This window comes from Emydura macquarii, unplaced genomic scaffold (assembly GCF_026122565.2).
Source record: "Emydura macquarii macquarii isolate MOO-44397 ecotype Brisbane River unplaced genomic scaffold, CSIRO-AGI_Emac_v2 contig_212, whole genome shotgun sequence".
Classification (NCBI taxonomy): domain Eukaryota; kingdom Metazoa; phylum Chordata; order Testudines; family Chelidae; genus Emydura; species Emydura macquarii.
The window spans coordinates 2,334,611-2,352,328 of record NW_027130349.1 but is presented as its reverse complement, the minus strand read 5'-3'; the positions used below and the strand labels follow the sequence as shown (position 1 = coordinate 2,352,328).

General features: G+C 40.3%; 1 protein-coding gene across 3 annotated transcripts in view; it reads right to left on the bottom strand.

Annotated features, from left to right (window-relative positions):
• Positions 1-17,718, bottom strand: part of CDH2 (cadherin 2) — a 162,342-nt gene that overhangs the window by 102,443 nt on the left and 42,181 nt on the right. Inside the window, exon 3 of one of the 3 annotated variants that reach the window (XM_067546288.1) lies at positions 8,776-8,849. The exons of 1 other annotated variant lie outside the window; for it this stretch is intronic. In XM_067546288.1, the coding sequence (XP_067402389.1) occupies positions 8,776-8,827 (52 nt within the window). In that variant the 5' untranslated portion in view covers positions 8,828-8,849. Of the gene's footprint in view, positions 1-8,775; positions 12,045-17,718 lie in introns of those variants that run through there. One more of the 3 variants, XM_067546299.1, reaches the window with a different exon arrangement.

Sequence of the window (17,718 nt, the reverse complement as noted above, 5' to 3'; positions counted from 1 at the left end):
CACCAGGTCTCAAACATGAGGGTAAAGCCTCTCTATACCTTTCAGGAATCTAACAGTCATGGCATGGGAAAAAATGCTTACCCATCTAGAGGAGGGTGAAAGGCTGAGATGGCCGCCAGGTGAATCTTCAACAAAGCCATAGCCAGGCCTTGCAGCTTAAAGTGCAATAAGTACTCTAAAATTGTCTGGCTCAACAACCATTCAGGTGGAACTACATGGGATGCTGCCCAGCAGGTGAACCACTTCCACTTGGCCAGGTACGCTGCCCTAGTGGAAGGTTTTCTCCTACTCAGAATTTGCTGAACCTGCGACGAACAAGCCCGTTCCTCCAGGTTCAGCCCTGGAGTCTCCACACCATGCAGAGACTCCAGATCTGGGTGCAGCAAGCGGTCCTGGTCCTGGGAGAGGAGAACGTGCCACCCAGGCAACTCCAGCGGAGGGGTGATTGACAGTTCCAGCAGGGTCCTGAACCAATGCTGGCAGAGCCATGTCAGCGTGACCAGGATTATGTTTGCTTTGTCCCTCTTGATTTTCAGGAGAACTCTGTGCAGCAGTGGAAAGGACAGAAATGCATACATCAGAACCCTCTTCCACTTTAAGAGAAAGGCGTCAGATAGCGATGTTCCTCAGGGCCACGAAGAGAACAGAACTGCAGACACATCTTGTTCCAACCAGATGCAAACAAGTCCACTTGGGGACAGCCCCACCTCTGGATGATCATAGCGCCTACCCTCAGGGGGAGAGGCCAATTGTGGTGGGATAAAAAGGACCTGCTGAGGCAATCTCCTGTGTCGTTCCTGATGCCCGGCGGGTGAGAGGCTCTAAGGTTGTGGCTCACTGCCAGGTTCCACAGAGATAACACCTCCCTGCAAAGTTGATATAGTACTTGGCCCCCCCTTGCCTGTTGATATAGTACTTGGCCACGGTGTTGTCCATCATCACCTGCACCACCTTGCCCGCCACAAAAGGAAGGAACACCATGCAAGCTAGACATATTGCCCGTAGCTCCCTCACCTTTATGTGCATCTCTCTCTCCTCCCGCAACCAAACCCCTTGCGTGCTGCCATTGGAGCGGATATGGGCTCCCCACCTCACATCTGAGGCGTCCGAAACCAATGTGACCAAGGGGGCTAGCTCCTCGAACAGCATGCCCCACAGCACTGAGTGAGGGTCCTGCCACCAATCCAGTGAGGACAGGACAGGACATGGGGAGGGACTGTGACCACTCAGTTCAATGCGTGCCAGTGGCACTGACTGTGCCCCAGAGGACCTGTAAGAGAGAGGTCCTGGGGCTACTGGGATCCCCTAGGGTCCCCAATATGGCCACTGCACTGGCCACTAGCCTTGGAGCCAACCAGGAGGTGCAGAATAGGGGATTTGCTCCTGAGCCTGTAGGGGGTAGTAATGCCCTGATTGGGCAGCAGGTGGCCTGTCTTCCTCTGAGGAGACGGATTTGTTGCTGGATGACCATGGGGGCAGTAGCTGGTTCCCTTGCGGTGCGGTGCTGTGGAGTGGCAGTGCACCAAGCCCCGGGTGCATGTTGCTTAGATGACCACTGCAGTGGCGTTGGGGAGCGCGAGGAGGATGACCAGCAGTGCCGCTCGTCTGACCGACATTGGGTTGCTGAGGATCCATGGCCTGTGGAGGAGCGGGACTGGGGCCGTGTCAAAGATTGGCACCTCAGGACCGAAGACTTGCGGCGTCGTTTGCCTCCCCTTAGGCAATGACTCTCTCTCTGGCAATGGAGTTCTGCGCCGTGCCTGTATGGGTGAACTCTTCGGTGCTGGAGATTGTGATCGGTGCTGTGAAGCGCCTAGTGATCGGGATCAGGAGCACCCTCTCAGGGGACCAGTGCTGCGACATTGACTCCCTGCGCGCCAGGGATGGGCACCTCCGTTCGGGGGAGTGGGGGGGCCATTGCAGGGGAACCTTAGAGACTGGAGCCTTTTCCTTCAATGGTAGCCAAGGAGAAGGTGGCAATGGCAGGGCCATCAAGTTCCTAGCCATCTGGAACGCCTCCGGCATTGATGACACTATCAGTAAAACAGGCCCCCTTCTGCTCCCAGGAATCAGGTGTGGCTCTCTCATCAGGGTCACATTACTCGACGGCAATCCCCTCTCCTGTTGGCCCTCGGCCAGATGATCTGGAATGGGCCCCACGTTCACCCTGCTTCTCTGGACTTTCTTGGTGTGGGGTAGTAGCCTCTCTCCATCCTTTGCTGCTTCTGTTTCTTCCTTGATGGGGAAGAGGAAAAAGTCCAGTGCTCCAATGTCATACTCAGCACCAAGGTGGATTGAGCTGGTTCGGAGGCCAGTCTTAACACTGGCTCCATTAATAAGACCTTCTGGCGGATCTCTTTCTCCTTTTGGGTCCGCGGCCTGAAAGCCTTACAGATCTTGCACTTCTCCTTCCTGTGACCTTCCCCCAGGCACTTCCAGCAACTATCGTGGGGGTCACTAAAAGACAAGTGTTTGCTGCAAGAAACGCAGGGCTTGAAACCCAGAGACCAAAGTCCCAGCAGGGATTATTCCTAACCTAACTATTCAACTATTAACAACTATTTAACTATCTACAGAACGAATAACAATTATAGAAACTACTGAAGGTACTAAGTACTTGCGAAGCAAGCAGAGCAGTTCCAGCAACTGTCACAGGCGGAAAGAAGGAACTGAGGGGGTGCAGGGCTGGTGGTGCCTCATATACTGCAGCATATGTGTGGGATTCCAGGAGGCACCAGAGCCGGCCTTACGGGTACTGCTGAAGGGAAAAATTCCAGTAACCGTGCATGGAGGCGTGCACACACCTAGAATGGAATCGACATGAGCAAGCACTCGAAGAATAACCAAACTTTGCTCGTAAAAGTACTGGAAAAGAGGAACAACAGCTATGATGGTGTGAACTGAACACAGGCTTAAGCTTGCCTACAAAGTTTTAGTTTTTCTTTTTGTAAGGGCACATTGTGTAAATCACACATACAAATAAAACCACCCCAAACTATAAAACTGATATTCTAGATTTGTCAAAAGAACTGATTCCCTATTAGCTAAAATAGCTAAAATTAGCTAAATTAGCTAAAATTGACAGTAGATTAGAAAAAAATCCCTAATTATTCTCAATTGGTTAAAGCATCATTTAAAAAAATGTAGATATGCAAAGCTGTAGTTTTGATAAGAACTTTCAGTTAATTTACTATTCTATTTTTTCTCTCTCTGTGATAGTAATGGTTTGTTACGCACTGTTCCCAGAGAAATATAAAAAAGAAAGATATCAACCACAAACTATAGCAAACGGTGCATAAACTGTTCCTCGTTTTGTAAATATTAATATTGAGATAATGTTATTAACTTGTAAATGTAGTTTTCCAAGGAAAAATTGTTTCTAGAGTCATCAATAAAGTCGGTGGAGCTAACAACACTAGTACCCTAGAAATAAGTTACTTTCAAACACAGATGCTGAGATCAGAACTGCATGGCAGATGCCTTCTTCCATTGCTGGGGGGAAAAGAGAAAAATGTCCTGCACTATTCTTGTATGAGGTATGAGAATATAACATGAGTCATGAAGCACCACTATAATGAATTATAAACCAGTATATTTCAGTAGTTAATAGAGAGGTACCTAACTGCCCCTAAGAACTCTCACTCAAAATTGCTGAACTTCTGTGGAAAATATTGATCAAAAAAGTTCACCTGAACACATTACATGTTAGCAAATAGTTAAAGAAATCAGTGTTGTAGTCTATCCTAACCCTAAATGTCCCTTGGAAGGTGCTAAAATGTCAGCCCTTACTAAGGCCCTGGTAAACAAAACTGAGTATCTCCATCAATGCCTGATTTCTGCTGGAATTCCTACAATTTAGTTCAGGAAGAAAAACTTATTTGAAATGCAATAATAGAGAGAGGAATTTGAAGACACATGATTTTAACACTTTCGGACTTAAATAGTAGATAGGTTGCATTTTTTGTTCACTTTTCACCTTTGAAAGAAAACAGACAGATAAAACAGCTTTTTATAAGGAGCCTAATTTCATAGATTCATAGATTCCAAGGCCAGAAAGGACCATTGTGATCATCTAAATTGACCTCCTGTAAAACACAGGACATATTTAACGTCATATGCCTTGATTAACTGTGAAAATCAACTCAGTGTAGGAATCATTGCCATAATTATGTGATTTTTTAGAACTAAAAGTCTTTAACACTGAGACACTTTTTTCATAGATGAGGGTATATAAATCTTGGCTTAGGTCACAACTAAAAACATTTAGCCGTCTCGCTCTAGTTCCTAGGAGACAAAAATCACCTGGCCTGATATAGTATAGTACAAAAGGCCTAGGACAAGAATATCATACCTGTTATGAATAAGACTGACGTTTCGTGGCAGAGCTACAAGGGAAGGATTGCATACATCACCTATTGGCACTATACTTGGCCGAAACAAAATTACCATAAAAATATTCACAAATCTGTGAGAAGAAATCGGTAAGGTTTAAGTTTGAATACCTGCGAGTAAACATGACTTCTACTCTTGGGAAAATGGTAATAGACTGTAATCCAATATTTATCATAGAATTGTCTCACTACTATTAGGTTGCTTTGGCAAGATTCCTGGAAGTTCATTCCCAGCCTGTCCCATTTATGAGTCAGGTCTTTGAAGATCTCAGAGTGAAGCACCATCCCTATAGGATGAGGCCAATGTCTAATAAGTTTGTTTGCCTTTCTAAATAGTTAGCCAGTTGGGTGCACTGAAGTTGGGTCTTTGAAATACAGAGAATAGTCTGTGGGCTTCTGTTGCAAGTTTCTGCTCTTGATTCTTCCTCGATTCCCTTTGCAGGGTACCATGTCAGTGTTGTCAGACTTGATTAAGACTGATATGCCCTTGATTGTATATTCAGATCTTAACCAGGAGAGAAACAGAACTATGGTTTCAAAAACATTACTCAGAAGCTGAGCTCTTCTGCTTGATCACGAGCCTCTGAACAAACAATAACCCTGGAGAAACTGTAGCCATCCATCCAGATCAGCATCTCTCAGAATGTCTATCAACAATTTCTGCTCTAGTTCATAGATGTTTCCACATAACTTTTGAGAGCCATCACATATGAACTTTCAAAAGCTTTACAGTAGCAAAAGTTTGTAGCAAAATGACTCTGTACCTAGCCAGCAAGACTATAGTACTCCTTTTAGGTTTTCCACCACTGGACTAATAAATAAACCATCAGTCAAACTTATAACCAAATTAGGAAAAATGAATGAGGAATCTTTCAGTTCCAGTTTCCATTAAAAATACTTTCCATATAAAAGACAATGTATGAGAAATTGTAAATATTTTATTCTTTGTAAGGAAATACCTAAGTGGTTATCATTAAAAAAATAAATACATAAATATTCAGAATTTGTAAGCAGCTACCAAACAACATATGATTTATCACAAATCAAAGAAGGGAAATCTGTTTGTTTCAGATTTTGCCAGAAGACACTCTGAGGAACATCTCAGAAAACGTCTGAGAAAAGAAAACCAAAGGAAGTGGAAACTTTATTGGACCAGAACTCCACGAGTGTGAACATTTCAGTTGCCTCAGCCTGCAACAGGCATAGCAATCAGTATTCCCGTCCTTGCTATGGCTGCTTTCAGTCCAGAGACAAGGCACCTCAAACATGTTTCTTAGATAGAGCTGATAAGTTTTGGACAACATTTCTGGCAGAGGGACCTCACTGCCTGTAAAGATCTTTTGAAGACAACTGCCAGATGGAACTAATTTTATACACTGATTTGCCTTCTGAATGTGTTTCACTTTCAGACACATCTTCTTTGCCTTCACCTTGTCCCATCAATAAGGGTCTTGTTCTTCATCTCCAAGTGCTCTTGTCCAGTGTGTCTTCCAAGCTGACACCAACTTTCTTCATGTGCTCCTTCAGCATCTCAAACAACCTTTTATTAGGTCTTCCTTTGTGCCATGAATACTCGTTTTTGTACTCTCTGCGCAACATATTCCACATTTCTTTGTCTCACATGACCTAGCCATCCCAGTCAACACTCCCTCAGTTTTTCTGTGATGGGGATACCCACATCATGGCTCATACCCATTTCCCAGCATAGCCTATCAGCTCTTGTTTTACCCAGCATCTGCCTGAATGATCCCATTTTGGCAGTGGTAGCTGTTCATTTCTCTTCCTCATTAGCCAGCATTCCAACCTATAAATCATGGCTGGCCAACTCATCATATTCTACACTTTACTCTTTAGCTTGCGTGCCATATTCCTACTGCAGAGAAATTCTGTCGACTCACACCAACTGCTTTATTTGATTTATAAGCCATTTTTCTCCTTATGTAGCCCTCCATAATTCTAGATCCCTTTCCAGTTTGTATTTATCTTCATAGCACAACATAATATCATTGGCAAAAAGCATGGTCCATGGAGCTTCTCTCCTAATCTCCAGTGTCAAGATGTCCATTAAAGTCACAAATAGGAATACGCATAAGGCTGATCCTTCAAGCAGACCTACCCTCACAGTGAATGAGTCATTGTAACTACTGCTGCTTCTCACTACAGTCATGTCACCCTCATGTATGTGCATGAGAGTCTGAACATTTGTCTCCGGAAGACTGCACAGCCATAGACCCCACCATAACAAGTTCTTTAAAAACTCTGTAATAAACCTTCTCTAAATCAACAAACACTAAGTGCAGTTCCTTATGTTTCTCCCTCTATTTCTGCAATATATATATATAAACTGCAAACAATCAGAGACCTATTTTTCCTAAATAGTCTTACCTGTTTGCATTAAAATGTCTGGAAGTAATTCAGAGATCTTTTCTTTTACAGTGCAAGAGCTAGCTCATCAATCTTCCAGCAGAGTGGTAGCCCTTTTAGGAGCCTGACATTTAAATGCACAACATTCTCCATTCATTGTTAATTATTCCTTTGTCACTCACATCTCTTCATGTGTCTGAAGACAGAGATCACCACTTCCAAACCAAATGACTGTCAGTGACCAGATCAAGGAACAAAGCTATGCAGCTATCTGAAGTAACAATCTTTCATAAGTAAAGAACCACTAGGGTTCTAAGCTGCTACAAATTCATTCACCCTGAACAAGAAAATCCTCATTTTGAGTATTATTCCTTTTTAAAACCAACCCTCTCTCTCTCTCTTCCTTGCCAACACAATTTAAAGGTTGGTCTGTGTGCCTCTTCTTATTATTCTAAGAATAGATACGCACCATAGTGTAAGAGGACCAAAAAGCTTACCTACCATGGCAAATGGAGATTTCATCGGTGTGGGGGATTCCCAGGTAGGCCAACTCTATGACACCTGTTTCATTCTCCCTGGCATAAGGAACAGTGGCCTGACAACAGCAACTTACATTTTGACAATTTTCAGCTGCATAACAGTCCCAAGGGGACCCTTACCAGCTGGCATAAGATAAAGTAGACCTGGGGATACTCTGACCTTTATCAGGTTCTAATTCAGACTCCAGCTGTCCTCAAAGCACAAAGTGGTTAACCCCATTGCTCTATTCTCTGGTACTGCAGGTTGGCCAGAGCCTAAGATATTGTCAGCTACCTTCCGGCTTGGTCACCTAGCAACCCAATGAGCTCAGCAGGGCCCAATAAGCCCTCATTAAGTAACTGTGCTCCTTGATAGGTCAGAAGAGCCAAGAGATCACCATTTAAGACCTGTACCCACAACTGCACAGTTCCATGCCCACAGCTATGCCAGATCTCCTTCCTGTCCAGCTCTTGCTCCAATCCTTGCCTGCTCTGCTCCAGACTAGTCCTTGTATATATCTGAACTCCTGATTCCTGACTCCAGGCTCTGTCCACTAGCTTGTCTCCTGACCACGACTCCAGTCCTGCCTTTTGGTTCTGTTTTTGCCCTGGCTCTGACCATTGGCTTGCTTCCTGACCATTCCTTTAATCGTGCCCTCTGATTTTGCTCCAACTACTAGGGAAGACTCCTGCTCCAATCACTAGGTCACACCACCTATGCCTCCATGTGTGACTTAATCCAGCCCCATTCCTATCCTTTCCCTCTAGTTTTTTTAGCATCCTTATTCCTGGAGGCCCAGAGAGCATGCCTCAGTTAACCTGTTCTATTCTCATTTCCTTTCCTAATTCCCTAGACTTTGCTCTTTGTAGGTTTAAGTAACAGGAGAAATTGGAGGAAGTTGAGGGACAAAAACAAGACGGGATATGGAGAGACTGATTTAAGAGAGATGATTAAAAGAGCTACTTATGTTGTATATATCTTGGCTAAACTACAAATGGGGGAGTCACAATTTTCTGCAAAGTATCTGAAGAACATAAAAATAAAGGAAGACAAGGAATGCTATAAGGCAGTGTAGTCAAGAGGGTATATCTAGGGCAATAGGCTGTTTAAAAAAATTAAAAAGGAAACAGACTAAGAAAAAACACTTAAAAGTGAGATTCACTTGGCTGTGCAATTGTGTCCAAAGAGAAGAAGTGGAAGTTCAATTTCATGGACATACTTAAAACTCAAGAGTGTGTGTCTATGTGTGTGTGGGGAGGAGGGTAGGAAAATCCTACGCTGGCTGCAATGGGGAAAGTGTGCTGAAAGTTTGTAATAAATCTTCCAATCCCCAATCTGTAATTTCCATAACCTTATACCCCTGCAGAGAGAGAACAAATCTTTACTGAAGTAGGTTCTCCTTATAATCCCTCACAAGATCCACAATGGTGGCAGTTACTGTGTCAGTCACTTGTAGTGATCATTCATTTATATGAATCAGAGGCAAAATTAGTTCTCTTACCTGTAATTTTGGTATCTCCTAGTATGGCTCCACTGTTCTGGACAGAAGTCATATCTCATGGGAAGTGGAAGGCACTGACCATCATTCACCAACCACATAGATAGGGTAATAAAGTAGTGAAAAAATGCAAAATTATTCACTACAAATAAAGGAAAGACAGAAGTGACTGTGTGTCAAACAATAAAGCCCATTAAGAACCCCTCTCGTAAACAAGAAATAGCCTTTGAATTAAAAAATTATTACTTCTCAGAATAATTTCTGAATGTGACCTGATGCAGAATTGTGTAACGGTGTGTAGACAGATACAACAACTTCTCTCCATACAAAGCCCAAGTAATTCAACTCCCAATCCCTGGGCAGGCCAAGCACACTCATTATGTAGGTGGACATTGTGCCAGAAGATGCTTGTAAGCATTGATCTGCTCCCAAACTGCCACCAACTGCTTATTCTGTGGGTTTTAGAACCCCCATTTCCATCCACCACAGCTATTCTGTGCCCATGCATACCCAATGGGGGGCTGTCAGGTAGATTAAGTGGTATAAAGGACCTTGCACGGATCTTCCACACTAAGGTGAATTTTATCTTTAGACAATCTATAACCAACCTTGTGATTTATTCACATTAATATTCTACAGCATATTTTGTGTATATATTTCACAAAATATATTGAACGCATTGGTTTAACTTTACTTTATGTTCATATGAAACCAATTATTGATATCAAGAAATGGGACTGAGTAGAAAAGTAGGTGCTCTGGAAACTGCTATGTACAATGGAGGCAATGCCATGTAAATTGCCTATCCTAGGGCCTGAAATAGTATAAATTCTACTTTAAAAACCCCCAAAAAACTTTGTTCTTTTAAGGTTTATAATGCACTTGGCCTTATTATAGTTATCTGACACTTTAAAAGGGCCTGATTTTCAGAAACTGCTGCTAACTAAATTCCTTAAGGTGTACCAAGTGGGGTACCAAAATCTTGAAGTACCCCCGAATCATTACTCTCTTCCTAAAATATTGATCTAGAAGTTCAAATCAATAAAACAAAGTAATTTTACATAAAACTTTTAAAGAATTAATTACAAAAGAAGAAAATATTTAAGAATCTGGAGGGAAATGGAGAGAAGAGAACTATTCCTGGTACACTAGATGTGCCTAGCTTATTCTCTGTACAATATACTTTAAAAATAGCAGTGGATTTTTACATAGGGCTTGTCATGTTAAGTTTCAAAATCATCATGCACGAGTCATAGAAAATTAAGATAAAATTATGGGATTTTTTTTTTTTCAAAACAGTTAATAGCCATGGTTCTTCTATTAAACCACACTCCCATTATTGTAGTATCAGAGTGCCTCTGCAGTTTCTGAAGAACTTTTCCCTTGTCTCCCCCACCTCTTCTATTATCCCAGATAAGGACCATTTTCAGGGAGCTCAACAATCTAAGTCATTCTTCTTCCCACTCTCCCCCATTCCATCTCACTGTTTAGGGTTAGATAATCTAGATTACCAAATGCTATTTCTTCGCTACGTTCCTGGAATAGGGAATCCTAGAGATTCTACAAACTGCCACCTAGAATTAGACCAATTGGCTGGTACTTTTTTCAGCTAACTGCTCTTTTGATTTTGTTTCTGAACCCTTTGTACAGCCTGGCTACCACTCAACAGCAATCTTTGCCACATTCAAATTCAGCAACATTGCGCCAGAAGATGCTTGTTAGCAAAATCAAATTCAGGCACACTTATTGGTTTAAAAGCCCTGCTGTAAACCTCTGAAGATGCAGGAAAGCGAGAGTCTCGACTTCCTGACGCCAGTCACCTCCCACTCACAGGATTCATTGTCTTAGTTCACTGTTGCCTCCAACATTTCTCAGTAGCCACTGCCTGAAACTCCCAGGGGGTCCTTTGGTTTGTTCAACTACATAGAGGATTCATCAAGACTTTTTTGCAAATACCTCACTGGACAAGTTTTTACGTTTAATGAAAAGCAATGGAGAACTAATACAATAATTTATAAATAGCTGTATCATTTACTACATTTATAACCGAAAACTGGGAGAAAATCAAAGAGCGAGAGAGAACTTCAGAAGGCAAATCTCCTTTCTTGGCTATTCAACTTAGAGGCAGAAAAAAGAAATCAGGATTGCTGAACCCGAGCTATATGTTAAAAAACATACTGGATGTAATTTTTTTTCCAGGCTACTTTCCTCCAAGGGCAAAGAGGGTACTAAAAATATTCCATACTCTTTTTGACACTTTATTTTTCACTCAATGTTACCTCCTGGGTTAAAATAGAGAAAAAAGGAAGAAGAGAGATCTTGGTAAAAAAACAAACAAAGTGTAATACCAAAGTACTTTTCACTGATGTAAAACGTTTTAACAAAATATTTAAAATAATCCAAAAACAAAAAAGTTGTCATGCTTTTAGATTTGCATATCCAGAAATTTAAGGGGAAAGATTCTGGAAGTAAAAAACATTAAAGCATGGAGACTCTTGCCTTTTCATAACTGAATCTCATTTTCACTGGCAAATTACCTTAAAAAAGGGACAACTGACTGGTAGGAGTACTGTGTTTTTGGTCATATGCATGTGATGTAAGTGTTCAAAGAAGTTCCATTTATGAGACTCAAACTGTTCTTTCAATATGTTAGGAAGGAGGTTTCATTTAAATTTCTAGTTATACAAGTATCAAGCAAATAATGGGGAAAAGTGCTATTAATATACATGTGCACATTGATTTTTTTATTGATGAGGTCCCAAAATTTCGCACCATCCCGCAAAAAAAAAAATTTACTTTTAACCCAACCACAAAAGTAAGGAAAGAATAAAGTTTCTGCAAATGAAGCTACTGGAAAATATTTTTTCCTTGAAAAGGATACGTAAAACTTTCCTCATGCATTTTAATAAGCCATTTTGCAAAAAAGGAAGCAGGTGAAGACTACCAATTAACACCTTCTGTAGCTAGCACTTTGTTGTCTAGCAAAAGAAAAGCCCTCCCACTCCTGGCCATAAAAGACTGTTTTCTTTAGCATCCTTTCTGAAGCTACTGACATGATTTATCTTAAAAGAACTGCTTGTTTACAATACAAATATTCTCCTGTTACAAATTAAGCCCAATTATCCTACAGTTTCTATTAAACACACCCTACCCCCACAACCCCACTCTTTTTGGGAGGCAAATAAAGCAGAAGCCTATCAATTGTTTTTTCTGCATCTGAAAGACTGCTGATTTTGAGAAGTGAGAACTACTCACTTATGTGTTAAAAGAGTAGGTGTTCAAAGAGCATAAACTGTAAAAAAAAAAAAAAAAAAATTACAAATGGACTCATTTTCTAATATTTTAGTCTGGCATTTGAACAAAGTGTCCTTTCCCTGCAATGAAATGAAGTACTGCAAGTTACCAGACACTCAACACATCTATAAATATAAACTTCTTTAGAGCATTTACCCCTTATTAGCATATGCCCCAATTAACTTTTTTCTTCTAATTGCAATCTAAGTCACTGGAATTTTCAGCCCACTACTGAAGGACAAACCACAAGTATCCAGCTAAACAGGTCCAGCTGTCGAGATACCAAACAGATTAAATGCAATCACACACACTTGGGACCCTGCCAATTCTAACACATCCTGATAGGCTGGTGCTCAGTTTTTAATCACACAGCTGCTACAGGACTCTTTTGAGCCCATTATAAGAGTCAACTTCAGCAGTGAAGCCAAATGCAGGGTTATCAGAATCAATTTTGTTTTAAACATTAAGGATATCTTGCAATTCACAAAACTTGTGCATGCATTGCAAGGCTACATTTTAACTAAAACCACTACACCACGACATAGCTATGCAGGACAATAAATTTGATAAAACAAACTCCCCAAATCCCTTCTCTCTCCCAAATTTCCGGTTGCCATTTGTGAAAGACCAAAATCTTCTGGTAAGCTTTCAAAAATCTTATTTAAAGTGGCAGGACTCACATCCAGCCATTTTTTTTCCTGTACCTGTCTTCTATTTCTCTTAAAGCAACACATGCATTAAATATTAATGGTTTGGTAGATTACACACCCTTCTCCTCCCTGGAAGTCTAATTTAAAATTAGAAAAAAATTGAAGGTTGAGATGTGAGCAAGAGTTAATGCAGTGGTTTGGGGGAGACAGAACTGTATTATGAACCAAATGGCTTGTATTTACGGGTGGGGTATCCAGCATCTGCAGGCAAAAGTATTTTCCTGACCTCACTGAAGTTTGTGCTGCAGCTCCTGGCCACCAACAGCATCAACCAAAGGAGGGCACTGCTGTGAGCAAACAGTGCTTTATATTTAGTATGCATGCAGGTGAGGTGATCAGCACAATTCTGAAGAGTAGCTTATACCGTAGCTCTCCACTCCTCACAAAAACCAAAACCAAAAAACCTTAAAGAGCGTCTGCACACTGGTTTAGTTATAATATATTTATTTAGTTAGCTTTGATTAAAGTGAACCCACCCAAAGCTTGTAATCTTCTAGACCCCTCCAAAAGGCTACATAAGACACGTGGTCCCCTCTCAACGTTCTCTGAGACAATATATCTGGATGTCAAAATGCAGGCTAACATGAAACAAAATCTAATTTTAACATTACCACAAATTAGAAAGTATATAAACAGCTGACAATATCTCCCTCCACCCTACAATTTTGCTTTGAGAATGAATATAATTCTGAGTTATGTATCTTCTGGAAGGGCTTCCTACAAAATTATACCCACAATCATCTAAGTAACTTGACAAATTATGGGGTTTATATGACAAAAAAAGCAAATCTGGATTTTGCATCAGATCCTTAGACAGCAAATGACGTCTGCAATAGAATCTTTTTCACAATTACTTTAGAATCATTTCTGCCTCTATTATGTAATCTCAGAATTTCTTTTTCCTTATTTTATCACATAAGATGTTCACATGAAGTTAGTTACTTTATTTCTTGTTAAGCAGTAACTTTATTTCAATAATTAAATTCTCACTGAAAGACAATCTACATTGCACCTAAATACACATAACACTTTACAAAACAGTATAAGACGATCCCTGCTCCAAAACAGAGTAAGGCAGTCCTTGCTCCAGTGTATAGCATCACAAAGTCTCAGTTTCTGACATTACAGGGCTAAGCTTTGACTAATCCTAACGTAACTGTGCAGAAGAGTAAAGATCCCTGGAATCCCCCAGCTCTGTTAGAGCTCTCTCACACTGTGGCTTGGAGATCCCAGGGGCAGGTTGGGGGGAGGGAAATAGCTGTCCATCCATGATCACTTCTGCAGCACATGAATGAAGAAGCAAGGAGTGAGAGAAGCCATGAATCTATACACTGGCCAAAATACTTAACCAGGTACCTTAAAAGGGGAAGGGAAGCAAGCAGCACCCTGAAAAGGGAAAAACTAACGTCTCCCTCCTACCACTTCCTGCAGAAGAGGAACTGTGACAGTCATAATTTCTTCCCAGAACTTTTCCATAGTTAAGTGACACCCCATACTCAGGACTGAGCCTAAAGGCTCAATCGACTCTCAATTAATGGTTATGCAGAGGATTATGATATCCAAACTATTGGACCTTCAAATGAAAAACAAATAGTGGGGGCAGATACATTCTGAGAAACACGTTTTGTTATATTATCATGAGAAGTTGTATATAAAGTAGAACCTCAGAGTTACAAACAGACCAATCAACCACACACCTCATTTGGAAGTAGGTAATCAGGCAGCAGCAGAGACTGGGAAAAAAAAAGAAAAGAAAGAAAAGAAAAGCAAATACACTATAGTATTGTGTTAAACATAAACTACTAAAAAAAAAAAGGATTTTTTTTTTTTAATTTGACCAGGTAACAAACCTGTTTCTGTACTTGTTTCATTTAAATTAAGATGGTTAAAAGGAGCATTTTTCTTCTGCATAGTGAAGTTTCAAAGCTGTATTAAGGCAATGTTCAGTTGTGAACTTTTGAAAGAACAACCGTAATGTTTTGTTCAGAGTTACAAACAACCTCCGTTCCCGAGGCATTTGTAACTCTGAGGTTCTACTGTAGAAAAAGGGAAGGAAAACACAGAAAACAAGGTAAAGAACAACACACTCTAGAGAACATCTTCCAAAATTTTCCATGAAGCAACATCAGCTCTTTAAAGAGAATCTGGCTGACATGTAACAAACACTTAGTGGAATTTCACCAGCGTTCCCTGGCCAGAAGATAACAGACTTCACAAGATGTGTATACTGTGTACCAGATAGACCAAGGATAGAAATAATAGTACTCAGCACTTCTATAGTGTTTTTCATCTTCTGTACACTTTGCAAACAAAAATTATCCTCACAAAATCCTTTTGAGGTATTTTGCCCAGAAAGATCTGTAAGCTTCTTCCATGTCCTGACAGTTTCCCCCTATTGTTTCTGCTCTTCCTCCCTGTCCAGTAGTGATAGGCTCAGTTTCTGTTCCCTGTAAGAACAATCCTCACTCCAGTGCTATCTAAATGTCTCAAATGAAGCTCTGAAACAGCACACTTACTCCCATAAAGAATAAATCAAGACTGAAAAGTATCCACATTATATAGAATTCCATATGAGCCAAGGGTTTCAAAGGACTGTTAAGTGGAAAATTGAGCGCTTGATTCTCCATTCACTTAAATCAGGGTAAATCAGGAGGATCACATGATGCTACCTTGGTGTAAAACTAGTCAGAGGCAAACTGGGCCTGAATCTCTCTCCTGCAAGTCACTGGTTCAGCTCCAACCTGTGTCAATAGAAACCTAAAGTTAACAACTGTTAAAAGGCCTGTCTGAAGTGAATTTATGGTCTCAGTCCAGCTATTTGTGAATATGCATATTGCAAAAAACACATCCCTTTGGGAACCCTGTTAGCCAATCTCAGCAGAAAGGTCAACTGTCAAAAAAGCATAAAGAATGACATGCCCTCTCACGCCTTTGGATGGTTTCTCCATGGCAGATTTGAGGCAAAACACTGTTCATTAAGTGTTAGTTACAGGGCACAGAAATCAATTTGCAGTATACCTAAACCAGCAGTTGTCATGAGCAATGCATTCACTCAAAGAAAAAACTAAAATCCAGAGCCTATAAATGAACCAAGGAAAGCATTTCTTACATTTATTTTTTAAAATTTTGTATGAGCCAGTGTGAATCTTTAGAAGAGAAAACCATTCAGTTAATAATACAATCAACAATTTCAATTCTTGAAGAAAGTACACTAGCTGAAAATTAAAATTGAGAGTGATATTTTCTCCACTGTCAAATGTGCTGGACTGCAGTATAATATTCTCCTCCCCTTAAATATTTCTTTGGTCATTTTAATGGCAGGACTCATTTAGAAGGCAATGTGTAGAGATGGTCTACCTGGCTACACCTGACATTAAGTAAAAATTATTTGAAATTCTTTCACAATAATAATCTTACTATTCTACTCATTTTTCGAAATTAATAGATCTATATTGTAGCTTTATCCATGGGCACTGACAAAAGAAATGGGAACATATTATATATGTTCTTGTTGTGGAGATTTCCTCTGTATGTTATGTCATTTCCTTTAACTGTATTTTATTCTCTTAGGCCTGATTTTGTCACCCTTACTCACAATGAGTAGTATGCAACTCTGCAGTCTCATGGATCTCAAGGGAACTAGCAGCAAAGTAAGTAACAACTCAACACAAGCAAGGGTGGCAGAATCTGACCCTGACTCTTCATCCTGCAATTGTATACATGTGATATTCACACACACAAAAACAAAAAACAAAAAAAACACACACCACAAAAACCCAAAGATTTAAGGGTTTGTTTTTTTTCCTTCTAATGTTCTTTAATACTCATGCCAATTTTTTCAAAAAGTATTTTGAGTTTAGTTTGGTCTTTGCTTTAGGTCATACATGAGATTGGATGTGTTTTCCTCCCTTTACCATTTAACTTTAACTAAAGTTATAGCATGTATGAAACGGTTAGCTGTTAGCAGCTAATAAAAGATATAGCAGAAACGAGATTCAGTATCTATACATGTATTTGGAAAGCCTTGTCACCCGTAGATAAGTTCTTAAATCACACCCACTACAGGTTCCCTGAAGCATGCAGGCCTGCTTATTTCATATTTCTGCTATGTGGCCACAGACAAACTCATTGAACCAAAATAAACCACAGCCACTTTCTGCCTTTATTGTCCTAGAAGCTAGTTAGTGATATTTGAAGAATTCCACATGGTGAGCTAATGACCTCAGCATAGCTGAAGCAGAATGACCGTTGGAAATGCTGTACACGCGCATACACTCTCTCTCTGCCCCCTAGATCTGACAAAGATCAAGATGATAGCTAGAGCTAAAGACCACACTGTTTATGATTCCTTATTGCTCCTTTTAGATAATTTGTTTTAAATGTATTAATGTTTAATATTCAAAGAGCATTTTCATTTATTTATCTCTTCATTTGTGCTGTACTCTCTCATGTATACTTTATTATAGATCTGCAATTGAAGTATATATGTTATATTTAAAATAATCAAATTATATTAAAGATTTTAGAATCACATACACCATACTCATGTAGATAGACATTTACTGGTATCAGTCACCACACAAACTCTATCCCCCACAAAAAAAAACTATTAGAGGTCTGATTTAAGCCTACATAAGCTAGAAAATTCCAGGCAAATGTTGAAATGTTATCCTCAACTCTTTGCTTATAAACTGGGTGTTGGGGGGAAAAAAATCAAAATCAACAACGTTTGGATATAAATGTAAGAGGTAGCAGTTGAACTCTGAACCTCTTGTTTTCATGAGATTTTCTGTTCTTCCTCTGACACTATGCTTCAGTTGAATTTGTAGCTGGATTTTGTTTTGGGGTGTTGTGAGGGGATTCTGCTGCGGTTTTCTATTCTATTATGAGAGAAAAGAATTTTCAAAGAGGTTACTGTGCCTGAAAAGTGATTATATGCAAA